Source organism: Oryzias latipes, chromosome 8 (genome assembly GCF_002234675.1).
Source record: "Oryzias latipes chromosome 8, ASM223467v1".
NCBI lineage: Eukaryota > Metazoa > Chordata > Actinopteri > Beloniformes > Adrianichthyidae > Oryzias > Oryzias latipes.
The window spans coordinates 2,453,595-2,479,974 of NC_019866.2; the positions used below are offsets into that span (position 1 = coordinate 2,453,595).

Genomic DNA, 26,380 nt, shown 5'->3' on the forward strand with positions numbered 1-26,380 from the left:
CCACTCTGTTTAGTCTTTTGGTTTGTAGTTAAGTTAAGTAAAGCTGTCGGGGTGAACTGCCATTTTCTTTAGTACATGTTTTCTCCTGTTTTTGTTAGTCCAGGGAAGTTAGTGTTTTGTCATTGATTTCCCTTTTCTTTCATTTACAGGTACGATTACATGTTTCAGTTAGGGGGGTTTTGTTTGTTATCTTGGCTTTGGAGAGGAGAGTCCGTTGGATAGTCGCACCTCAGATCCAGGAACAACAGTGCGGTTTCCGTCCTGGTCGTGGAACAGTGGACCAGCTCTACACCCTATCTAGGGTGCTGGAGGGATTGTGGGAGTTCGCTTACTCAGTCCATATTTGTTTTGTGGATTTGGAGAAGGCGTTCGACCGCGTCCCCCGTGGTGTCCTGTGGAGGGTGCTCTGGGAGTATGGGGTCTGGGGAGCCTTACCGAGGGCTGTCCGGTCACTGTATGACCGGAGTAAGAGTTTGGTTCACATAGCTGGCAGTAAGTCAGACCTGTTCCCGGTCCAGTCATTTGGACTCCGGCAGGGCTGCCCTTTATCACCGGTTCTGTTCATAATTTTTATGGACAGATTTTCTAGGGGCAGCTAGGGGCCAGAGCGGATCTGGTTTGGGGACCACAGGATTTCCTCTCTGCTTTTAGCAGATGATGTTGTCCTGTTGGCTTCATCGAACCAGGACCTCAAGCGTGCATTGGGGCGGTTTGCGGCTGAGTGTGAAGCGGCTGGGATAAGGGTCAGCACCGTTAAGTCTGAAGTCATGGTCCTTGACCGGAGAAAAGTAGTTTGCCATCAGGTGGAGTGTCCCGGTTTCGGATAAGCGGAGGAAGATGGATGGATGGATGGATCTTGGCCTTGGTTCACCCTGAAGCCTTTTTGCTTCACCTTTAGTTAATGTTGATTGCTTATTAATTTGCAAATAAATTTGTTATATTTTGAATGGAGACATTTTTTTGGTGTTTGTGTTACAGTCAATTTAGTAGCCAAAACAATTTACTTTTATGCTATGCCCCTCGAGGTACCCCTAGATGCAAAGGGTGCGTAACATAGTTGTGGGCTCATCCGGGATATGTTAACCATTCGTGATTTGTTATTTGATTTTTGTGGGTTTTCATTGTGCTTGGAGACTTTGGTTGACAGTTTGGTTTCTTTTAGGCCACAATATTGGCATTTAAAGTCAGTGACCTGTTGGGTTTTCAAGACCAAGAGCAGCTTGAGAAGAGCAGTTGTCTGAGCAGGATTGCTCCAACCCTCGGGCAGACCTTGGCTGGAGACATCAGTTGGAGGTGGTGTAGGCGACGGTGTAGGAGTTAAAGCTGCTGCAGGTGTTGTCAATGCCACTAACCCAGATTTGGCGGAGGCAGGTGCGCACGTTCCTGCAGCCGTAGCCAGTGCAAGGGCAGACCCAATTGCATTGCTCCAGACTGGGGTTGCCACAGAGGATGTCCACTGCTCATCACATGTGAGTAAACACAGCGCTCTTGTTTAAGTCACTGATTCTGCAGAATTTTTGACATCACTTAAGTGCATTGTGGCCTGTGTGGCCTGGCCTAAACATTTGAAGTTGGTGCTTTCAGCACACTACCAAGTTTTTGTAAGTGGAAGAAAACTGTTAACCAAACCTTGTGTTGAATTCTGTTCGGTGCAACACATTCGTTTGTGTAGTTAATTTTGGTTAGTTTGTTTTGTTTAACTAGACTTTGGTGACTGGACTAGTCTTTGGTGACTAGTCTTGACGGTCGTGTGCCTCGAGGGGTACGCCTCCAGAAGTGGATGGGTGTGTGTCTCGAGAGGACCAGACCTGAGTTTGTGTGATGCATCTTGTGTGGTACATTTTTTATGGCATCTTGAATTTGTGTGGTGTGCTCTGTGAGAGCAACCGCTTCGTATATGTGCTCCACTTAGGATAAATGCTTCTTGAGGAAGAAGTTTTATTTTGGGGTAGGGGGTGTCACGGCTGTGGCCGTATTTGGTTTTGCTTAGTTCTGTTTTGTGTTTTGTTTATTTATTTGTATCAGAGTCGGACTTCTGTGGTTTTTGTGAATCTTTTTGTTTGTATGTCCATGTGTGATTATTTTCAGGTGTGCTGGAAAGGGTGTGGCCTCCCATTGGACCCAACCTGATGGAGGCAGCCTTTAAAAGCAACACATGGACCTCCAGTCTTTGAGAAGGGAGCCTTGCAGCAACATTCTCCACTGCAGCTTGGCCTTTTTCTCCATTCTGTTTTGGACTTCACCACCATTTGAGTTGTGTTGCACTTTAGTGTTGTGTTTTAGTATTTTGCAGTTTTTGTGGTTTTGTGCCCACTCTATTTAGTCTTTTGGTTTGTAGTTATGTTAAGTAAAGCTGTAGGGGTCACCTGCCATTTTCTTTAGTACACGTTTTTGTTAGTCCAGGGAGGTTAGTGTTTTGTCTTTGATTTCCCTTTTCTTTCATTTACAGGTACGGTTACATGGTTCAGTTGGGGGGGGGTCTTTTGTTATTTTGGCCTTGGTTCACCCTGAAGACTTTTTGCTTCACTTTTAGTTAGTGTTGATTGTTGTTTATTAATTTGTAAATGAATTTGTTATATTTTGTATGGAGACATTTGTTTGGTGTTTGTTACAGTCAATTTAGTAGCCAGAACAATTTACTTTTATCTTATGCCCCTCGAGGTACCCCTAGATGCAAATCGGGGGTAACATAAATTCACACACGTATTTGGGATTATTCAAACACCTGTTGATCCTTAACTCCTGCTATCTTCACATCCTGAAATCAGAGTTTCTTTCTACATTCTCTTGAATATATCTCGGTTCGTCCGGCTGCTACCTCCCCCCTCCCTGCTCCTTCATTGGAACCAGCTGGCCTTCATCATCTCATCACCTGGCAGCCCTTCTTAAGGAGATCCATCCCAGCATACTACGCCAGTCCGTTATACTCTCTTCGGTGCTTACGTCTGGCCTCTAGTCAAGCAACCTTGCTCTAGTAAATCCAAGCCTTGTACTTACTCTTTGTCTCGTGCCTTCAGGTAATCTCTCCACTGGTCACGCTGGTTCCTCGCCTCGTTCCTGTCTCGCCGTCCTCGGCGTCTCCACTCACGCCAAGCTGTTCTCGCCGTCCTCGGCGCTCCACCTCATCTCAGGCTGTCTACGCCGTCCTCGGCGCTCCTCTTCGTCCACGACTCTCATCCTCTCGCTGATTAAACCTCCTGATTACATCTCGTCTCCTGAGTGTTTTCCGGGTTCCAGCATCTGGGTCTCCCTAGTAGTCCGATCATGACAGAATATTTGGACATTTGAACATAGTTTGAGCTCATTACTGAACCCGTTCCAAAGTTTAGTGCCACAGATGGAAACTTTTCTTTGTGGTTCTTATCAGTTTGATCTCGAAATTCCTACATCTCCTCAGTTTGTTCCTCCTTCATTTTCTAAGAACTGTTTCTGGAGATGAATGGTAACGATTTCCCACTGGCTCTGTATAGAAGTTGGTGTAAAAATCAACAAGGTCATACAGTTTTAAAAGTCTGGATAGATCAAATAAATTGTTTGATCAAGATTTAATGGCTTTATGTACAATTCTGACGGCTTTTAGAAGTAAAAAGAGAGGATGTAGTGAACTCTTAGAATTATTCCCCCAAATTTCTACACAGGAGGTGAAATGTGGAAATGTCAAGGAGCAGTACAATACATATTAAATGTCATATTCTATGTTTATATTAATTTTATGATTTAAATAATTTTCAATACTTTCAATTGAGACATTATTTATTTCAATTAAGAGCTCTCTATTGGCTGCATGGTGGCACAGCGGTTAGCGCTCTTGTCTCACAGCAAGAAGGCCCCTGGTTTGAGTCGCGGCTGGGGGTCCTTTCTGGGTGGAGTTTGCATGTTCTCCCAGTGCATGCGTGGTTTAATTGGTCACTTCAGATTGTCCATAGGTGTGCATGGGTGTGTGATTGTGACTGGCACTGGCACAGACTGGCGACCTGTCCAGGGTGTCCCCTGCCTTCGCCCATAAGTGGCCGGGATGGGCTCCGGCAGCCCCGTGACCCCGAAAGGGATAAAACAGAAGAAGATGAATGAATGAATGAATGAATAAGTTTCTTAATTGTTGTTGTAGTTACCTAAAAACATCACTTTGGTTTTATCTAGGTTCAAAGATAACTTGTTGTAATCTATTCTTGATTTTATATTGTTTCACTCTTTGTTCACCACAATGATATGTTCCCTATGATTGTCTGTAGAATAAAATATATTTGTGTCATCGGTAAATAATTTTAAAACATTGAATATATCATTTATGTAATTCAATAAACAGTTAACAAAGTTAATTAATACATTTTTTAAGCTTGTAAGCAGTTTATTAATATGGACTATGAAGACAATGGTCTGACTTTAGATGTTAACAAATCTTATTAACACTTTTAGGTATTTGCAAAACCATTTAAAATGCTAATAAATATCTTAGTAACATTTTACACATTAATACTGCCTATGTATTTGTTAAGTTAGTTAATAAAGTTTATTACCTCTAAGGTTTGTGTGAGACATATATATTGCTAATAAATGTCTTACTAAACCATAAACAACAATAATACTTCCTATTTTGTTGATAACGGTTATTAATAAATCTTGTTAAGCTTATTAACACTGACAAATTTGTTATGTATCTATAATGCCAATAAATGTATCATTAGAATCTTAAAAACATCCTAATAATAATGCTTGTAAATGTGTTAACTAAGTAATTTAATTAACCTTCTTAGACTTATTGTACTAATAAATTTCTTACTAACACCCTAAATTTTTTTATTATAATGCTTGTTAATGTGTTAACAAAGCTTGTTAAGGAATGTTAATATAAAGTGTTACCAATGAATGTAAGTAGTTCATTTTGAAACCCATACAGGCGTTTCCTGGTTGACTACATATTTGTTAACATGTAAAAATCGAGTGGGGCTGTTTGTTGGGGTGCTGAATCAGACATTCTGGGGTATATCTGCAAAAACTTTGACCCTTCGTCTTCCATCAAGTTATTCAGTTATTCAGGCTTACACTCAATGAACCAGTCGACATGTTTGATTTGACAGAATAAGGAAGTCTGTGACCCGTTTGGTTCAGTTGTTTTGTTTGTCAAATGTGGTCAAAGGACCCAAATGCTAGAATGTTGCACATCCTCTGGGGGGCGCTGTGATTCTTTTTATCTTCTTCAAACCTGTGCTGTGTCACAGTACAAATTATGAATTGATTTAATCCGTCCTATTTTAGAATTAACTTGTTTCCTATGGAAGGACTCAGAATGTTGGCAAACATGTCTATCCTCTAAAAAAAACTCCTTTTTAGGAGCCCTGCATGATTAAACAGACATTTTAAATGAAAAAAAAAATTTTTAGTAATGAAATTACTTTTATAAGTGCAAAGTGCAATTTAAATCACAACTGTTTTCTGATGGTAATTATAAAATGTATGGACTAAAATTATTATTATCTTTGATTACATCTTTTGTTTAGCAAGATTTACTGACTTTGTTTTTTTTTCTTTAGTAAATATTACAACTGATGCAAATATTTATAGGAGATAGAACATTGTGATGATCTATTTTAAAATAATGGTAAAGACGTATGTTTTTTCATTTTGTTTTAAAACATTTCTGATGTAGTTATATGCTTAAGTTTAATCATTTGCTTAAACATTTGCTTGGTAATACTCTGCCTTGTTTTGTCATAGCTAATCTTAATAAATATGGATGTATAAAACTCAAAAATAAAATTATGAATTTCTGCATCCATGAACAACACTCCACTGTTCTTCAATGCTCCATCTTCCTTTAACATGGCTGCTTGGCCATCAATGTCTGAATGGATGGCTCGCCATCAAGCTTTATTCTGTCTTCAAGAGAATCAAAGGGTACATGAAAAACCTTGACCTGTCACTTAAGTGTGCGTTTCGAACACGTCAATGACTTGTATTCTACTGAGTTTGTTGTACAATTCTTGCCATCAATAATTTTACCTTTGCAAAGATTGTGGGCGGGCTCATTAAAGAATGGTTGAGTTTTTTTTTATTTTTTGTCCAATTTATTTATTTACTTTTTTAAAAGGAGGGGGCTGCCCTGGGGGGGGGGGGGGGGTACGTGTCCCTTATGTCAGGGCATGATTTATGGGGTTGGACCTCCTGTCCCTCAGGGGTGGCACCGGGCCCCTTCTGTGCTGAATATCTCTACGCGCTGGCCTCTGTCTGCAGCACACACCCACACCACCATACATCGGTGGGGTCGGGGAGGAGCCTTCGCCTGGTCTTCACCTGCCTGGTCCTCTCAGGGCGGCCTGGCTTGTGGGGATCCTGCTGGCTGTAGTAGATTACATTAGATTTGATGACTTTGTTAATCCTACGAAGGTGGAAATTCATTTATCTAGGGCAGCAACAACGACATTCAGAAATAATATATATAATATAATATCAAAAAAGTACATCAAAAACAACATTCATATTAAATAAATGAATATTAAATAAATACAGCTGCTTAAGTGTAAAAAACATGTGATCCACTGAGACTCTCCAGGGTTTAGAGAGAATGCTCATTAAGGCCTCCTATAGCACAGCCAGCTCATTCCTCACAGTCCCAGCGGCCGGCTCTACTACGCTCCGCTTCCTCACCACATCCTCTCCCCTCTTCAGTGGCGGTTATTGATATGGGCGATGTGGGCGGTCGCCCAGGGCGGCACTTCATAGGGGGCGGCATTTGCCGTGCCCGATGCGTGCGTTACGCACATATTGTGCTGTGGTACGATAAATGTCTACGATATTCAAAGAGGAAGCTTGTAGCTTTTAATTTGAAATTACTACAGCTGCTGACACTTCACACTTTTATTTTCATACATCAGACTCTTAAGAATGTGTTCATCCTATTTGCTCTTAACACTTATGCTGCAAAAAAAGAAGAAGAAATAACTCAGAGTGAAACAACGTAAAACAGGCACATGAAAAGGAATTGGGCAGAACAATCACCCGTGCTCAACCCAATTACGACAAAAGCAGGCAATGGGGATTATTTCCCACAATTCCTTGCTCTGACACGGCAGACCCGACACGCACGTGACCACCGCCCTCTGCTGCAAGACATTTGCGGCCACACCTCTTTGCGGCAGTCTTTGGAACATAAGTCAAAAAACTCGAGAAGGGAGCGCAACTCGCCGGTGGCTGGCTGAATCACACTAACAGGTGATTGGGAGTCTTTTTCTATCTGACAATCAACTCTGGGCCGCAGCTGCGCCTGTCGTCATGGAGACGGAGCCGCGTGTGTCAGAGGGAAGGGAAGGGGGAGGGGTGGTGGGGGCAGACCATTTTTTATGGATTGAGTTTTTTTGGAGGATTTCTGCTGTTGGTGTTGCACAAATTTAGGGAAATGCCAAATATTTTTGGAGTAATCCCACTGATGAGTTCTAAGATTTAGTCTTTAATGTTTTATAAGACCTAAACATATTAATCACAATAAGTTTTTTTAGATCTAATCCCTCTGATATGTTTCACAAAGACACACACAGGACGTCACACATTAAGAAATTATTGCTAAAAATGAAGCAGGTGTCTAGCTCTAAAAAAATGCTCTAAAAAATGATAAAAGAGCAAAAAAAACTGAATTATTTGATTTGTAATTTCTTATTAATATTTCCAGGCTTTCTTTGTTTTGTTCTGCAGCATGTTCATATTTGTATAATTTTGACAGAATTTCTATGGAGAGCAAAATATTACAAGTTATTTAAGGTTTAACTTAAACCTTAAACCTTAACCTAGTTATTCTGGATTAATGTTCCTGTTTTTTTTCATATTTATGTTCAAAAAGTTCAGTTTAAAAGGTTTAAAAGTTTAGCTTTAGTGTTTCAGTAAATGTTTATCTTCTTCGGCCCAAAACCTTAAGCGTGTTTTTAACTTAGGCCCCCTGTGTGACTGAGTTTGACCCCCCTGTAATACGAGTCTAGAAAATTCATGCATTTTTTGTGTAAAATGGCTAAATAGGAGATAGGGAACACAACAGGATGTTGTTGTCAAATTTTGTATATGTGCGGGGGGGGGGGGGGGGGGGGGGGCTGGTGGGGTTACTCGCCCAGGGAGTAAGTCAGTGTAGAACCGCCACTGCCCCTCTTTATCTGCTCTCCTCTTTTTTTTCCTTTCTGTCTCCTTTCCCATCTGTGTCTCCTCTTACCTTTCGCTGGTCTTCCACCTGCCATTCGGCAGCTCAAAAAGCAGATGTTTTGATATCCAGTTGGCATGGAGTTCTTTTAGCAAATCAGACGTTTAGCACACACGTTCTGGTTTAAGTGTACGGAGGAACGTGCGGATCTCTACCTCCGTTTTGGATCCTTCCGCAATTGGGTTGGAGAAACCTTCACAGCTTCAGATCTGTGTGTTGATGACAGGAAAAAGCAGCTGGATGGAAGCGATTATTTAGAGTTATGGGTCTTTGAGTGGTGGAGGTGGAGGTGTTGAACAGGTGGAGCTGTCACTGATGAACCAGGCGCAGCAGTTTTATATTTAACTCATCCATTTTGAGGCTTCACTTCTCAGCCAGTCCTCCAACAGAGGTTTGTTTTACCGCTTTAATTAGGTTACAGTCCTGTTGCACAAATAACTCACCGGGAAGTTTGTGTCTTTGCTGCTTCCTCTCGGGCTGTGTGGACGTGGTGGCGTGCACCTTAGCGTGCAGATGGGTGTCTTGTTCCCTGTCACGCACACAGACAGCCCGCAGTGGCTTTGATTACCGTCGACCGGCCAAACGCTTGACCCTCAAGCGGTGGAGGCGGCGGCGGGAGCATTACCCACCTCCACCCCCGCCTGTGTGTAATGGTCCCACCATGTGATCGATGGCCTGTGTACCTGTGGAGCCCAGCAGCCGGTGAGCTGAACACACACTCGTGCAGTCTCATCCATCCATCCGGCTTTCACCGAGGCCTGGAAACCCACGGCGCTCCTCAGGAAACTCCTCCAAGTCTCGCCCGGATGCATGATTCCAGCTCCAGTCGATGTTGGCAATATTCATCATCATGTCTTTGGCGAGCTGCAGGGATCCGCTTCCTTCAGGAAGCACGCGTCTAAAGACTCACAATCCAGATGTTTGCAAGAAAAATGTTGCCTTTTTTGTTGTTGTTTTTTCAGCCAAACTCGTTTTAATCGAAGTTGTTTGAATGTAAAATTTAAAAAAATGCAGAATGTTGTGGAGCTGTGACATTTATGTAAATGATGACATCCTTTTCAGCTTTCAGCAGAACCCGTTTTAAATAAAGTTGTTTGAATGTAAAATAAAAAAAAATCCAGAATGTTGCGGAGCTGTGTCAGGAGCAAAACACAAATTTTGACATTTATGTAAACGATGACATCTTTTTCAGCTCATTTGAATGTTTTTTTCGTGCCAATTTTGCATTAAAGAATGCAGCTTTATGGAACAGTTCAGCGTTATTCAGCTTATTTTGTTTACATTTGAATCTTTAACCCTTTATAACCCCACTAAGACAAAACAAATATTGAAAATGTGTTTCTTATGCTGCCTATTTCTTTGGGTAAGTAAATAATCTAAGCAATATTTTTAAAAATATGTTTAGAAATGTGCAAAGATTTGGAAGAGTCTGGAGAGAAAAGGAATATTACTTTTAGTAAAAAGGTATTCCTGAAGATAAATGCTTAAGACTTTAGTGTACATATTAAAATAATCATGTAGCATTTAAAGCTTTATGCCTGTTGGACTGCAGACTGAATCTGCAAGCCTGAAAACTCGGGCTTAGATCCCAGAAGAAGGTTTTGATGGGACCTTTAGCAGTAAAACACAAAGAGATGTCGCCGCAGAGGCCTGTAGAAGTGAAGCCATTTTCAGAGAAAAGAGGGAAGAAGCCGCCAAACTTTTTTATTTCTGTATTTATACACACATCCATGACGCAGCAGACATCCTTCAACAAACTTCTAACCTCCTTCTCGCTTGGCAAACAAACAGAAACGGGGTTGGGGGTGTCCCTGGAGATGATCAAGCTCCTCCTGCAACACTGAAAAAAGAAGAAATTTGATCCAACTGGAATGAAACATGGATCTGACGCAGGCCCAAATACATTTCATATATTTTAAGAAACCCTCAACGGACATTTGCGCACATCGACGAATTACGAACGCAAGAAACAGCCACAACAACATGTATCAAGCGTGTATCAGGAAAGACAGAATTTCTACCATGTCTGGTGGAAAATGTGCAGATTGTACGTAGTGGCTGTGTGACACGACCTTGACTCTGGATGTCTGGATCAGATAGAGCGGGCATCCTGTTTTTTTTACAGCAGATTCTTACTTCACTGGTGCTAAATTTGTACCTGATCATAAAAGCATTGGATGTGAATTATTTTTCTCTCTGGATCTGCTGCTTTTTGGTGTCTTTCTGTCTTCAGCCACTCAGAATTTAGCCCTGGCAATCTGCGGTTTGAAGTATTTGCATTTCAGCTTTTTGAAATGACTCCACTCTCCATGTATAGTAATCCACTTTGCATAAGAGTGTCAGCTGAATGTCGGAAATGTGAATGAATGTAAATGTGAGACCTCTTGTGTTCTCATAGCAAACAGTGATGTTTTATCAGAGCTGAAGGTTTTTGTTCTGTTTTTTTGTTGTTGTTGTCAAGAGCAGAGGCAGAGAGCTGCACGATCCATGGTGGAATGGTGGAAATGATGAATTACCACAAAAATCTGAGATGGGCTCAATGATCAGCTAGGATGTCCAAAATGATGCAGCAGAGTTACGTGAGCATTAAAATATCTGATGGAAGCTTTGAATCGTTTAACATCAAAGACGTCACTGGCTAAATAACACAATGGCGTCTTTGTTATGCAACATTTTACAGACACAAAGTGTTGCGTAATGGCGCAGAGTTTGTTGGAATTTGTTATGTAGGGGGGTTGGTGAAGGACCCAAATGCAGAAATGGGAGGCAGGCGGTTCCAAAAAAGAAGGGTTTTAATGAGATACAGGGCAGCAGACAGTATGGACCAGCACAAGAGGAAGGTAGTGACGAGACAAATATACTCACAGGACTGACGAGACCCAGGTGCAAACGATCAGGGGAGAGTGGGACAAGGGAAGGAACACTCAAACCAAGACAGGCAGGGAGAACCTTCAAAATAAGTAAAATAAGTAAGTTGAATTAAAGGAAAACAGAACCCAAACCAAAACAGTACCCCCCCAAGGAACCGCTCAGCAGTTCCAAAAAGTCATCCACGGAAGGATGGAGGGAGCCCTGAGAATGATCCCGACGAGCAACAAAGTCCATTGAGGCCGAGCACACCGGCGAGACAGATGAGATGAGTCCGAAGGGAGGCCGCACCGTCCGGTGAGCCAGGTTTGGAGGACAACCAGGAGAACTGCAAGGGCAGGGTGCAGCGGCCGGTTGTCGGGCGCTAGCCAACTGCTGGTGGTTCAGGCCAGCAGTCAGCCGGCATGGAGGAACCAGGGTCGGTCGGGACCCTCTCCGAAACATATACGGGCAATGGTGCGTCCAGGACCACCACCGGAGAGGGTGGCGGCGGCAACGACTCCTCCTCAAAGTAAGAATGGGGCAGGTCTACAGTCCAGTAAGACCAGGTTCTTTCTGCTTCCAGGCAGTAGGCCTGCAGAAGCATCATGTCCCGCTCTACTGGGTCCAAAAAAAGGTGTGGCTGGTCCATTCTGTAATGTTGGGGGGGTTAATAAAGGACCCAAATGCAGAGACGGGAGGCAGGAGGTTAAAAAACGTGGTTTAATTAGAAACAAAAAGCGCAAGGTTAATTATCTCTTCTCAATGATTCCCACACAACGGCCATTAAAATGGTTCAAAACATTAGACTCATCCATATCAAGCTTTCTATGGAACAACAAACCTGCAAGAATTAGTCTAAAAACTTTAAAATCTGCAAAAAGCTGTGGAGGATTAGAATTACCTAACTTTCACAAATACTTTCTTGCAAATAGATTACAATACATCTTAAAATGGTTAAAAAATAATCCAGAAACCAACTCATGGTTAGACTTGGAACAGGCGTTATGTGGAAAGATCAACCTGTCACAGCTACCATTTATTAGCCAAACAGTTAAAAAACAGGATTGTTTCAAAAGCATTAATATAAATGCCACTTTAACAGCCTGGTGGGAATTTCTCAAAATATCAAAATCATCAATTCAACCGTGCAAAATGACACCCATCTGGAACAACCCGGACATCCTTATTAACAAAAAAATGATTCACTTCCCAGCTTGGCAAGCAAGGGGCATAAAACAACTAGAGCACCTAATTATTGATAGAAGATTCATAACTCCCCAGGAACTTCATTACAAACATCGAATAAATAACTTCTTGGAATATCAGCAACTTAAATCAAGTATTACTAAAAAGTATAAATCTAAAGACGACGATTTAAAGCTACCAGATGTAGTTACCACTCTGATTAATTTTTCAATGAATAGAACTCTCTCCAAAACATACAAACTTTTATGTAATTTAGATAACAATATTGCCCTTCCAACAACAAAATGGAATGCAGATTTGAGCATCAGCACAGATGAAAGCTTCTGGTCAGAACTCTGTCTAAACACCTTTAAATTGACAAAAAGTCCAAATCTGCAGCTAATCCATCTCAAAACTCTTCACAGAATTTACTACACTGGACAGAGGATGTTCAAGATGGGTCTCAGTAACTCAGACATTTGCGAGCACTGTGATAATAATCTACCCGACAGCTACATGCACGCACTGTGGTTCTGCACTCCTGTCCAGGCTCTCTGGCAGCAGGTATGTGCCGATTTATCAGTCTGGCTTAAGGTTTCATTCACGGCCTCACCGTCACTTTGTGTGCTTGGTGACATGAGTGCCATCGATATAGAAGAAGGATTAGCATCTATCATTTTCATAACTCTTTGTATTGCCAAAAAAACTATTTTAATAAATTGGAAAAACAAGAAAAATATAAACATAAGTCAACACAGAAATCTGCTGTTTGATCATATCAGCTTGGAAAAAATGTCAGCCCAAAGCTCAAGTAACTTTGAAAGAATTCAGTCTCTCTGGTCTCCTGTGGTTGACTCCATGACGTAGGGGGTGGGGGGCTTGGTCGTCGCTACTCCTTGCCCTTCTGCCGTGGTTTGGGGTGGGGGTCGGGGCTTCCGGTGCCTGGCGGGGGCGGTGGGGGCTCCGTTGGTCGGGGGGTCGGGTCCGGTGCCTGGGTGGGTTTGGCTGTGGCGCTGCGTGGTCCTCTGGGCTTGGGTGTGGGGGTGCTTGGTGGGGGGGTGGGGCGGTGGTCTTGCTTGGCTTGGGGGGGTGGTCCCTTTGCCTGTGCTGGGGGGGGTTGGCGGGGGGCCCTGCTCGGGTGTGGGGGGGGGAGGCAGCGGCGCCGGATGGGCTGCCCATCTGCACCTGGGGCTGGGATCGGCCCTTCCCTGGCTCTGGGACGGGACGGGACAACCCTCTCGGGGCCCCCGGTCACTGAGTCCCGGTCTCCGCTGAGGCAATCAGTGGTTGCCTCGGCCAGTTGGCCTCCTCGGTCCCGTCAAGGCCTGACCAGAGCTCCTCTAGGGCCGGCGTCTGGGGGTGGGGGCCTGGGCTTGCTCCGGGGGGGGCGACGCTTTCTGGCTCCTCTCTCTCTGTGTGGGGTGGGTGGTGCCGGGCCTGGGGTGTCGGCGCCTCCGGGGGTGGAGCCCCTGGGCTGGGTGGCCCTGGCCCCTTTGCTGGGGGGAGGGGCTGGGGGACAGCTGTTTGACCACCGGGGGACAGTCTACCAGCTGTCCCCAACTTACCCCCTTCCTCATATAACCTCATATTAGGGTGAGGGGGTGGGGGGTCTAGCCTGCGATGCGCCTTGGGGGGGGCTACTTGGCAGTGACCCCCCTCCTATGGTTGCCGTATGGAGTGGGCCCCCCCTCTTTCGGTTTTATTTGCACCTTATACATGTAGGGTCCTTGGTAGTGGGGGTGCTTGGACATGAGTGCAAGCAAGCAGCAGATGTCCTCCTGGCACCCTACCCGCCAATTTTAACCGCACCTTAGACATTTAGGGCCCCTTAGTGGGGAGGGTGAGGGGACATCACTGTGAGTAATCAGGAGATGTCCCCTTAGTGCCCTACTCGCCAATTTTAACTGCAACCCCCTTAGTACACACACCCCTCCCCCTTCAATATATACATTCCAACATAAACACACACACATGCACACACACACCCTCTCAAACACACATACACCCACACACATTTTGCAAGGAAGGTGGGACCTGGGTCCATCTGTCCCCTACCCCTTCCCTGGTGGGGGGTGCGGGCCCCTTGGCGACGGCGGCCGTGTCCCTTGGGTGCCGGCTCCCTGGGCCCGGCGGTGCTCTCTCCGCACGGTGGGGGGGGGTTCATATTACACCTGAGCCGGGGGTGTTCGTGTCCCTGGGGGGTGGGTCCTGGTCCTTGCCCCTGAGCGCTGGGCCCCGCCAAACTTCCAACATGGCCGAGCCTGGTCGGGCCATATTTATAACACCCCTTGTAGGCCACCCTTTTTTCCCCGGGGTTCCCCCCTCCTGGGCGGGGGCGGCGGGCCCCTGCCTTGCTCCTCCCTGGACCAACCGTGGGCCGGGTGGGTGGCTGCCTGGAGTGCGGAGCGGGTCTCCCTTGGGGGGGTCCTGGCTCGTACCTGGGGTTGGGGCGGGGGGATGCCCGGAACTCCTGGGTGGTGGTGGGGTGCTCGTCTGGGGCTGTGGGCGTCCTTCTCCGGTGGGGCCCTGCGTTGGGCTCTTCCGGCGCGGCTTGGGGGCTGCTTTCCTGGCTGGGCTGGGGCGGCGCTCTCTTTCCCTCTGCGCTTCCCTGCTCTCTGGCTCTGGGGGCCTCGCGGCGGTCCTGCTGGCCCTGGCCTGGTTGGCGGTCTTGGTCGCCCGGGGGGCGGTTGTTCCCTGCCTGTTCCCGTGTGGCGTTGGGGGAATTCCGGCTGCCGCTGCTGCTGCGGCGGGGGTCTGGGTGTGGGGGTGGCTGGGCGCTCCTCCGCCTTCTTTTCACATTCCACCATCCATTTTAGAAGAACATGAACACTCACCTGAGCACAGGTGTTAGCTCACCTTTGCACTAATAGTTTGCATGATTGAATGAATGAAAGATTTCACACTAGTTGGTTTAAAGGCATAGGTATGCGTTCGTGAACACTATCTGTTTTGTGTACATGTTGACATGTGAACATTTTTTGCAGCTAGCAGGTGTGTTGATAATATTTGAGTGTGTGAGAACAGGCCCCGCCCTTTTTGTACTACATTTGAACTGTACCGTAATGATAAACAACCAGTAAACCTGTCTGCTCTATGCTGCTTCATGGTCTTACCCCCCCTCTCACTATCACCCCCCCCCCCCCCCCCCCCTCTGACATCCCTCCCTCTTCTTCCCTTCTTTCCTTTTCCGTCCGGTCAGACACCAAAGATTTTCAAACATGGTTGAAATGAATAAAGTTTGGCCTCAATTACAAAAGGGGTTCATTCAGTCATACCTTTGGTTTGTCTGAAGATTAATAACTCCTCTTGTTAAAGTAAAATATGTCCAACACAAGAGGCCGTCAGCTCTCATCTGCCACAAAAAGCGCTGCCGTACAGAAAACAAACTGACAGGGTACACAGGGAAACAGGGATGCAGACAAAATCCAGATGTTTGGAAGCGAATTCTAGAGAAATGTCACCTTTTTAGTTGTTGTTGTTTTCAGCCGAACCCGTTTTAAATAAAGTTGTTTGAATGTAAAATATAAAGAAATCCAGAATGTTGTATAGCTGTGTCAGCAGCAAAACACAAATTTTGACATTAATGTAAATGATGACCTCCTTTACAGCTTATTTGAATTTTTTTTCACCCCATTTTGCATTAAAGAATGCAGCTTTATGGAACAGGTCAGCCTTATTCAGCTTATTTTGTTTACATTTGAATCTTTAACCCTTTATAACCCCACTAAGATAAAACAAATATTGAAAATGTGTTTTTTCTGCTGAATATTTCTTTGGGTGAGTAAATAATACAAGCAATATTTTAAAAATATGTTTAGAAATGTGCAAAGATTTGGAAGAGAAAAGGAATATTACTTTTAGTAAAAAGGTATTCCTGAAGAGAAATATTCCCGACTTTAGTGTAAATATCAAATAATCATGTAGCATTTAAGGCTTTATGCCTGTTGGACTGTGGAAAAGTCATTTTCATATCTAAAATGTTGTTTTTTTTGCTGTCATGCCTCAAACCTTGACACTGGAGATTTAACTGTTTATTATTTTATTTTGTAGAAATCTTGCACAAAGGCAGCGACATTCAGACTCAGACTTAATCTGCAAGCCTGAAAACTCAGGTTTGGATTTGAGAAGAAGGTTTCGATGGGACTTCTAGCAGTAAAACACAAAGGGATGTTGTCCTCAGGCCTGTAGAGGTGAAGCCAGTGGCGGTTCTACCCTGAATTACTCCCCGGGCGAGACCCTCCCCAGGCGCCCCCCCCCCATAGTCACAACAGAACTTTGTTTGTCTTTGTCAACTGACATGTTATATTGTCATTGAAATTAAGAAGTGGATACAAAAGATGTCAGAATTCTGAACAGCATTATAATAGTTATCAGAACACAAAAAATAAAAGACCATAAGCATGGCAAAAATACAGTTAGCTAAGAAATATTAAATCAATATTAAATAAATAATATGAAATAAATATTTTAAAAACATTTATGAATTGGAAATTTAAATTGTCATGTTCTATATCGATCTCTACTTCAGAGAAGAAAAATTAGCTCATATTTTCCGTCTTCAATCCTTTGATTGGAAAATTTTCAGTTATGACCTGTTGAATTAAGTTTTGTCCCCATAGATTTGCAGTAAATGGTAAATATTCATTTTTAAAACTACCTTCAGATTTATGGAAATTCTATTGGCTAAAAATATAATCCCACATTTGTAAAACAAATAAAAAATAAACTTCATATGCAGGCTCAAAATTAACCCCTAAATCCCCAGTTAAATGTCAAAAAAACATTGGGAAAACGTTTAGGCTGCCACAAACGATTATTAAATTTAAGACCAATCTCAAATTATTTGCCCCATTAGCATCTTATGGCAGCAGCAGCATGCTGTGTAACCATCACAGCTTTTTTAACATTATGAACTAGTATACAACAGCAAAACCCAACAAAACCGTTGTGTTACAGCAGAGCAGACAGACACATGAATCATAACTAATGTTACAAGTTAAGGCAGAGCAAATTTTTAAGAATAAAATCCAAAAAAAAAAAAAAATGACGCTATTTGCAACATTTGGGCCTACTTCAGTGTTGGTCATCGACCAAAATAAAGTTTTCATCGGCAACGTTGTTGTAGGGCAGGTAGCATTAGAATTTAGAAAAGACATGCATCAAGCTGTGAGGACTTACCCTTTTCTTTATCTCTTTTCTCCTCTTCTTCTTTTCTTTTCTTTCTAAATTGGGCACCAGATGGCTTTGACCTTTTTTTCTCCATATTTTAGATGTTTTTGGCGTTTGTTTGGCATAAATGTCCTCACGTCACGAAGAAGACATCAAGTCCGTCGACTGAACCAACTGTCACCTTAGTGACAGCATTGTTTTGTGTTGCCATTTTTTCATTTGGGCATTTAACACAAAATTAACCCAAAAAAAGCAGAATATATTTTCTATACCTTTATTAAAGTGTAGGTTATAGAATGTCACCTTATGACTGACTTATAAAAAGGTTTTATGAAGTAGATTCAAACCCCCGCCCTTGTCCCCACCTAGCCACTTAATTTGGAAGCGTCCCACAATTGAACTGATTCCCCGCAGCCCCCCCCCCCCCCCCCTTTCTTCACACATTTCCAGCAGGAGCGCGTGCAGCTATAGCCAGGGGCGCTGATTCGCTACATGACGGCGCAGTCGCAGTTTTTACTTTTATTTTTTTCATCAAGCCCGCGACCGTCGCCTCCCCTGAAAGATGAGCCCGCCAGGTTTTGCGCATGCGCAAACGCGGTGGCGCTCCGTGCTCCCCCCGCGCCCCCTCCCTTCTTCTTCACACACATTTGTGTCTACTTCTCAAAGACAGGAGAGCGCACAGCTGCGGGGCGAGGGCGGCGGCGCGGCCAGGTTCAGGCTGTTACAAACTCACAAACTGTGACATAAGTAAACCAATAGTGGTGCATATAATATTTTACAAGGGCTGAGCCGCCGGTGCCGCCCCCCTTCAGTTTTCCGCCCCAGGCCACCGCCCGGACGGCCCGTGCCTAGAACCGCTACTGGGTGAAGCCATTTTCAGAGAAAAGAGGGAAGAAGCCGCCAAACTTTTTTATTTCTGTATTTATACGCACATCCATGATGCAGCAGAGATCTGTCAACAAACTTCTAACCTCCTTTCTCGCTTGGCAAACTTAAAGAGGGGTGGTGGGGTGGCAGGGGTGTCCCTGGAGGTGATCAAGCTCCTCCTGCAACCGGTATCTTTAAACAGAACGGATGAAGGAGGAGCGGGTCACGCCGGAGAGCTCAGGTGCTCTGCGGGAATAGTTCAGTGTATTGATGTGAAGAGCTGCAGCTTCACAGACAGAGGAGTCCACCACATCGCCGGCTGGATACCTGCACAGGTAGCCCAGAGGGAGGCCCGGGTCAGTTCCCACGGAAAAAAAAAAGAATGAAAAACCGTCCTTTAAACCTCCACTTCTGTTACGAAAAGAAAAAGAAGAAGAAGAATGGAGGATAAATGGATGTCTTCTCCACTGGAGACTAATGATTCTCTGGTGTCTCTCAGTCTCGGCCCTGAAAGTTGAGAAGAGCTTTGATGATGGAGCATCGCGGCTGGCAGATAAAAGCTGCACCCCACCCCAAACCGCCTCCCCGTCTCTCACAATACTCCGTTATGTGCTCCACTCTTATTGCCATTGTAAAGTATAGTTAGAAGCTGCCTTTAACTTTCATTACACTAATGGTTTAAACTTAATTTACTGAGCATTCATTGTCATCTCAAAATTATATTACATTTGAAAAAGCACAGCCAAACTATTTTTCTCACAGTTTCTTTTCTTTTCTCACAAGTTACCTTTTTCTGCGCATGTGTGATCTGCTGAGGAGGCCTCAGACTTATCTTCACTTTAGCCTTGGTGCTCCTCTCCAGCAGCGACCTGTGGGCGTGATTTTCACACGAGGTCCATCGGACGATCTACTGAATATGCAAATGCAGGCTTTATATACCAAGCCCATCTCTGAGCTCGTTGGTTCGGACTTTGAATGTACCATGTTCATCTGTCTGTCCCCTTCGTGTTTGTACGAAGTAAAACCTCCACAAAAGAAACGTTTTGTCTCTGAGTCATTATTCATTTATTTCTGTGTGCAAGGAAGCTGAAGGGGAATGAACCTCATTAACCTATTTTACAGTCCTGTTTAGAATCTCCAGTTTCCTCACAGCCATGGCAACCCATTGTTATTTGATTTAATCCCATGCCTGAAAGTTCAAGCTTAAAGGCAGAGGAACCCGGCTTAAACCTCTCCTTCATGTGGCCTTGAGCGTCACCTCGGCAAGGTTTTTGCCCTAAACTCTGGTTTCTCTGCTCTGATCTCCTGACCTTCTTCTCTGTAGGCCGCGTCACCCAGCTGCTACGTATATTTTGCGTCACGCAGCTTCTACGTATATTTTGCACAAACTGCACGCAGTTTTGCTTCTTTGCGTGACATTTTCACAGATGTACACTGAAAAAAGAAAAATTTGATCCAACTGGAATGAAACATGGATCTGACATAGAAATACTGTCTTCAGCCTTTGCTGAAGACAGTATTTGTGGTATATATTGAGTATTTGCATTTCAGCTTTTTGAAATGGCTCCACTCTCCTTGTACAGGAATCCACTTTGTATAAGAGTCTCAGCTGAATGTCGGAAATGTGAATGAATGTAAATGTGAGACCTCTCGTGAAACGGCATGTTTTCATAGAAAAACAGTGATGTTTTTTAGAGCTGAAGAGTTTTTTTCTCTGTGTTTTAGTTTTTTTTTGTCAGTAGCAGAGGCAGAGAGCTGCACAATCCATGGTGGAATGGTGGAAATGATGAATTACCACGAAAATCTGAGATGGGCTCAATGATCAGCTAGGATGTCCAAAATGATGCAATAGATTCAGCAGAGTTGCCTGAGCATTAAAATATCTGATGGAAGCTTTGAACAGTTTAACATCAAAGACGTCAATGGTTAAACAACACAATGGCTTCTTTATTATTCAACATTTTACAGACACAAAGTGTTGCATAATGTTGCAGAGTTTGTTGGAATTAAGCTACCTGTGTAACTGTTAAAGAATAATCACTCAACTCACATCGGTCACAAGAAGTTTGAAAGGGAATCGCTGCAAAACAGGACACAAGATAATGAGATCATCTGCAACTTAAACTTTATACCTGTAGTACAATTGACTTAATCAATGAATAATTGACTTGGTCATTCTAACATCTGGATATGTTTATTTTTAAACAATACTATTGTAGATTTTACTTTATGTTTTAAATCGTTGTCTTATTGGAAGACAAATCTCCCTCCAAGTTGCAGGTCTTTTGCAGACTCCATCAGGTTTCCTTCCAGATTGGCCCTGTATTTGGCTCCACCCATCTTCCCATCAATTTCACCCCCCCCCCAAACCTATTGAGCAATTTTACTTCACATTTGTGTGTTTTTTTGGATGACTTATTTATTTCATGCAGAGCCTTTTTTTTTAACTTGTCCTGTCCATCAGCTGGGCAGACAGATGAGAGCTGAAGACCTCTTGTGTTGGACATATTTTACTTTAACAACAGGTGTTATGAATCTTCTGACACACCAGAGCAGTGGCGGTTCTACACTGACTTACTCCCTGGGCGAGTAACCCCACAGCGCCCCCCCCCCCCCCCGCACACCTACAAAATTTGACAACATCCTGTTGTGTTCCCTATCTTCTATTTAGCCATTTTACACAAAAAATGCATGACTTTTCTAGACTCGTATTACAGGGGGGTCAAACTCAGTCACACAGGGGGCCAAAGTTAAAAACACGCTTAAGGTTTTGGGCCGAAGAAGATAAACATTTACTGAACACACTAAAGCTAAACTTTTAAACCTTTTAAACTGAACTTTTTGAACATAAATATGAATAAAAACAGGAACACAAGTTAAACCTTAAATAATATTTTGCTCCCCATAGAAATATATTCTGTCAAAATTATACAAATATGAACATGCTGCAGGACAAAAAGCAAAGAAAGCCTGGAAATATTAATAAGAAATTACAAATCAAATAATTCCATTTTTTTTGCTCTTTTATCATTTTTTAGAGCATTTTTTTTATAGCCGGACTCCTGCTTCATTTTTAGCAATAATTTCTTAATGTGTGACGTCCTGTGTGTGTCTTTGTGAAACATAGAGGGATTAGATCTAAAAATAAAACTTATTGTGATTAATATGTTTAGGTCTTATAAAACATTAAAGACTAAATCATAAAACTCGTCAGTGGGATTACTCCAAAAATATTTGGCATTTCCCTAAATTTGTGCAACACCAACAGCAGAAATCCACCAAAAAAACTCAATCCATAAAAAATGGTCTGCGCTCACCCCCCTCCCCCCCCCCTTCCCCTTCCCTCTCACACGCGGCTCCGTCTCTATGACGGGAGGCGCAGCTGCGGCCCAGAGTTGATTGTCAGATAGAAAAAGACTCCCAATCACCTGTTAGTGTGATTCAGCCAGCCACCGGTGAGTTGCGCCCCCCTCTCGAGTTTTTTGACTTATGTTCCAAAGACTGCCGCAAAGAGGTGTGGCCGCAAGCGTCTTGCAGCAGAGGGCGGTGGTCACGTGCGCATCGGGTCTGCTGTGTCGGAGCAAAGAATTGTGGGAAATAATCCCCATTGCCTGCTTTTGTCGAAATTGAGTTGAGCACGGGTGTTTGTTCTGCCCAATTCCTTTTCATGTGCCTGTTTTACGTTGTTTCACTCTGAGTTATTTCATCTAATTTTTTTTTTTTTTTTTTTTTTTTTTTTGCACCATAAGTGTGAAGAGCAAATAGGATGAAGACATTCTTAAGAGTCTGATGTGTCAATGTAAAAGTGCGAAGTGTCGGCAGCTGAAGCAATTTCAAATTAAAAGCTGCAAGCTTCCTCTTTGAATATCATAGCACAATATGAGTAACGCACGCATCGGGCACGGCAAATGCCGCCCCCTATGAACTGCCGCCCTGGGCGACCGCCCACATCGCCCATATCTAAAACCGCCACTGCACCAGAGGAATGTCTGAATAAACCCCTTTTGTAATCGAGGCCATACGAAACGATTTCAAGGGATCCGCCGATGTGGGTTTAGATCCCACCCACTTTCACTGATTGACAGACAGACTAATTCTGCTTAAAAAGCTCATTATGAAATAAGTGAAACAAAAACAAAGCTACTTTGGAAAATATTGATTTTGAAATCTCAGATTCTATAAACAGCCATAGAATTATAACATTATTCAACATGATTAAAACAACTATTTTATAAATGCTGTTTTAAAATAATGAACAGTTTTTTAAAGCAAAAAGAAATATATTTAATAATATAATGGCTAATTTAAAATCTGTGTGCAGGTATTTCCCAATTTCATTATCTTTGTATATATTTATGAGAGATTTATTGGTTGATTTTGTTATTACACAAGGTCATATTCATTTGGGGCTCCATAGTTTGCCACTAAAATTATTTGAAAATTTCACAAAATAATTGTAAATTGTACCATTGAAACTATTAACAAAAAAAGCTTTGGATCTTTGTAAACAGCCTCTTAGAAAGAAGAGGAACAGGTGAGGTTTGGGGGCGTGGCTAAGAGGTACCTAAGAGGAGAACAGGGCGTGTTTAAATGACAGGATGATTATTTATTCTGTAGCTCAGCTGGTGTTGAACACTTCCAGTTATGGCTTTCAGGTTGATCCTCACAGCAGCTGTGCTGACTCTGCTGACACAAGGTAAGAAGCTGCTCATTGAGTTGGAGTCCTGGAAGATCTGCGTTTCAGAGAGCTGACAGGCAGCAATGGAAGTTTTTCCTTCATCCAGTGGAAGGCATGATTCTCAGCTTTGACATGAATGTTGGTGCTTTTTCACCATTCACATCTTGGCAGGAAGGAGGACAGTGTATTGAAGTGGATTTAATCTTTAGCTTAATGCTGTGAGTCAAGCAGAGCGCCATGGAGATAAGCTGACTTCTAAAACCTAAGAAATGTATGTTGATTGACAAAAAATAGATCAAATATTTTCCAGAAGGATGCACCTCCAACACACCTGTGCAGGTATGGAAGTCTAACAAGATTTTGGAGAGTGAGAGGATGTCTGAGGAATGGAGGAGAGGTGTCCTGGTTGCATTTTTAGGAAGAAGGGAGATGTTTGGAGTTGTGGAAGAAGCTAACGAATTTCATTGTGAAGTTAGTGAAAGCTACGCTGAAGTCAGAAGTAAACATTTTGGAGCAACAGTTTGGTTTCACGCAGAGAAAGAGAACATCAGGTGCAATATGTGCTTTCAGGATGTTTCTGGAGAAGAACAGAGAAGATCAGAAGGAGCTGCACTATTTATTTGCAGATCTAGAGTAAGACTATGACAGGTGGAGGTGGGACTGCACCAAAGATCAGCTTTCAGCTCCTTCTTGTTTGCTGTGGTGATGGACAGACTGACAGATGAGGTTAGACAGGAATCTCTGGATCATGATGTTTGCAGACGATATTGTGTTCTGTAGTGAAAACAGGGAGGAAGATCAGCTGCAGCAAGAAATATCTATATGTAAATTAGAGGAAATCTAGTGGAACGTGAAGGGGAGAAGGTGGAGGACTGAGGGTCCTGAGGCATGGGTAAGCAGGTTGGAACAGGTGGACAAAGGTTTCAGGTGAGATCTGTGACACCTGAATGAAAGGAAAGGTGCAGAAGACTGTGGTGAGAGCCGTCATGTTGTTGGTTTAACCCTTGTGCTACCTTAGATGACCCCACCCTTACATTGACGTGTTCTCCCTACCATGAAAAAGGTGGATAAAGGTGGAAAGATTTCATGTAATCCATGGACACCAGTGAAGATCACAAATCATTGAAGAAAAAAGGTTCAGCGCACTGTCTAGTGGGTCTAGATGACCCAACTCCCAATGTTAAAGTGCCTAGGATAGCACAAGGGTTCAGGAAGACCAAAAACGATGAGGTAGGAGAATGCAAAGGAGAGACAGATGATCCACCATGGGTGGCGTCCTCTAAAGGAAACAGCAGAAAATACATTTTCTAGAAAGTTTCGATGATTAGTTTCAGCAGTAGCAGCAGCAACTTCGGCCTTCATCCAAAGAGAAAACATTTTTCCACAACTCAGACTAATGTGGATTAAATGTTTGGCCTGAGGACACAGTGTCAAAGCTTGGAGTTGAACCCCCGAGCAAAGCTTCTATTTAACACTTGTATTTATTTACTACTTTCAGTGTCAGATGGCAAAAGCTTCAAAACTTTCCTCTTTAAGCAGAAAACATCATTTATCAGTTTTGAACTAGTTAAACATTCATTTGTAGAGTCTGCAGCTTTCATAATAAACTATTTGTGAGAAAAACATAGTTATGTCTGAACGAACCTTTGACATTCAAAAAATGTAAGATGACGAATTATGCTGAGTCTAAATGAACAATGTGCAGAACTAAATAGATGATCTATTTTCACTGTGCTTAAGAAATAAGTGCATTAAATCTTAATTGATTGTTTAATTAATCATTAGTTTTCTGTTTTTTCAGACTGTGTCTCACAGTTAGCGGGTAAGTGAACATAATTATTACATTTTCTGTTTCAAAAGCCAAAATGTTTATTTCGTGGTAGAGCAGAAAACTACAAAAGGCCTTTAAATATTGAAATACCAAATGCATTTCTTTTGCTTAATTAATATCACATATACTATATTACATTATAGTAAGTAAGTAAGTAAGTAATCTTTATTTATATAGCACTTTTCACAGAGAGCGACTCACAAAGTGCTTCAAAATGTTAAAACAATATGTTACACATTTACTTATTTTATTTTGAATTTATAGCAGTTGAAAATAGTTTTTAAGCCATTAATCAAACTATATTTGTCAGTCATTATATTTAATGGATTTAGTCTGTCATATGTGTGTACTGTATGTATAAATGTATGGAAGCATATCTGTCTCAATATTCAAAATAAAAGTCAATACCCAAAATGCTTTTTCATTATCACAATAAAGCTGAGTTCGTTGACTCAAAAATAAAATGAAAATCTGTCCACCAAACGATTGTTTCTTTTTCTTCTTAAACATCACGTATTTTGTGACATGATTAAAGTGATTATGCGAAGAGGGGATTGGATTTTTGTTTTCACACCCACCGTGCAAAAAGTGTCCCTCATTTCATTTCTAGTCAGGAGCTCCAGGGGGGAGGCGGGGCAATGATGTCAGTCCTCAGTCAGTGTGGCGCTCCAGGGAAGGCTTTGGAGCGCGAAAAGGACCAGCCGGCTGCTCCACGCGAGCAAAGCATGCCTCTAGTGGATTGATTTTTCATTTTATTTTTGAGTCAACAAACGCAGTTTTATTGTGGAAATGAAAAAGCGTTTCGGGTATTGACTTTTATTTTGAATTATGAGACAGATATGCTTCCATATACGTGGACAGTTGTCAAGAAGACAGCATCATCTTCTTTTATTATCTTTATTTTTTCTTAATTTATGGATTAATATCCTAATTAGACTTGATATGACTATGCATTATTTTTTTAATTGATTGTCTCTTTTTTGCTGAAGTTGCTTGAAATTAGGCAAATCAATCAATCAGTTTAAATTGTTGATGCCCCTTAGTTTTATACTCCTAACTAAATTTGCTAATTTTAATAAAGTTTTTTTTATTTACCGAGTAACTAAAAATGTGTAACTATAAATTTCATAAAATACTTTGTTATGACATTTAAAATATTTATTTCCTGTCACTTAATTTTAAACTTAAATGTCTCTTGCAGTCTGGCGACATTTCCTGACAATATTTATTTTATTACATAATTGCAGTTTCTGAGTCCACAAAAACCAAACCAGTACTTTTCTTTGCAGTTTGTGGTCTGGCAAATCTAAACACCAGTATTGTTGGAGGACAAGATGCTCCTGCAGGGTTCTGGCCTTGGCAGGTCAGTCTGCAGTCACCTTCACACTTCTGTGGAGGATCCCTCATCAACAACCAGTGGGTGCTGACGGCCGCTCACTGCTTTCCAAGGTGAGTAACAATAGTAGAACTGATCAATTATCATCAGAAGTTGAGTTGATTACTGGGGTCTATTCTTGTTTTGATTCATAACTAAGATTAAAACAATCCTGAGAAAAAAAAGCTTTATAAGAAGCAATAGACCTGATTATCTACATTTAACTTTCAATAACATTATTTTCTG

The 26,380-nt window shown here is 42.5% G+C and overlaps 3 protein-coding genes across 3 annotated transcripts in view; all 3 read left to right on the forward strand.

Annotated features, from left to right (window-relative positions):
- LOC101156497 (prostasin) overlaps positions 1 to 26,380 on the forward strand; it is a 76,925-nt gene that overhangs the window by 31,482 nt on the left and 19,063 nt on the right. The window lies entirely within an intron of this gene.
- LOC101156975 (transmembrane protease serine 9-like) overlaps positions 1 to 26,380 on the forward strand; it is a 41,044-nt gene that overhangs the window by 7,172 nt on the left and 7,492 nt on the right. The gene's annotated exons all lie outside the window — the stretch shown is intronic.
- Positions 22,891 to 26,287, forward strand: LOC110015431 (serine protease 33-like). The gene is made up of 3 exons (XM_023957290.1): positions 22,891 to 22,946; positions 24,730 to 24,750; positions 26,049 to 26,287. Exons 1-3 carry the CDS (start codon positions 22,895 to 22,897, stop codon positions 26,210 to 26,212), a joined length of 237 nt encoding a protein of 78 aa, XP_023813058.1. The 5' UTR covers positions 22,891 to 22,894; the 3' UTR covers positions 26,213 to 26,287.

Excerpts from the sequence above, each read along its gene's own strand:
- LOC110015431 (XM_023957290.1), top strand. The coding sequence starts at position 22,895 with ATGGCTTTCAGGTTGATCCTCACAGCAGCTGTGCTGACTCTGCTGACA. Across the intron at positions 22,947-24,729 it reads GCTGACTCTGCTGACACAAG|ACTGTGTCTCACAGTTAGCG; the intron begins GTAAGAAGCTGC and ends CTGTTTTTTCAG. Across the intron at positions 24,751-26,048 it reads CTGTGTCTCACAGTTAGCGG|TTTGTGGTCTGGCAAATCTA; the intron begins GTAAGTGAACAT and ends TTTTCTTTGCAG.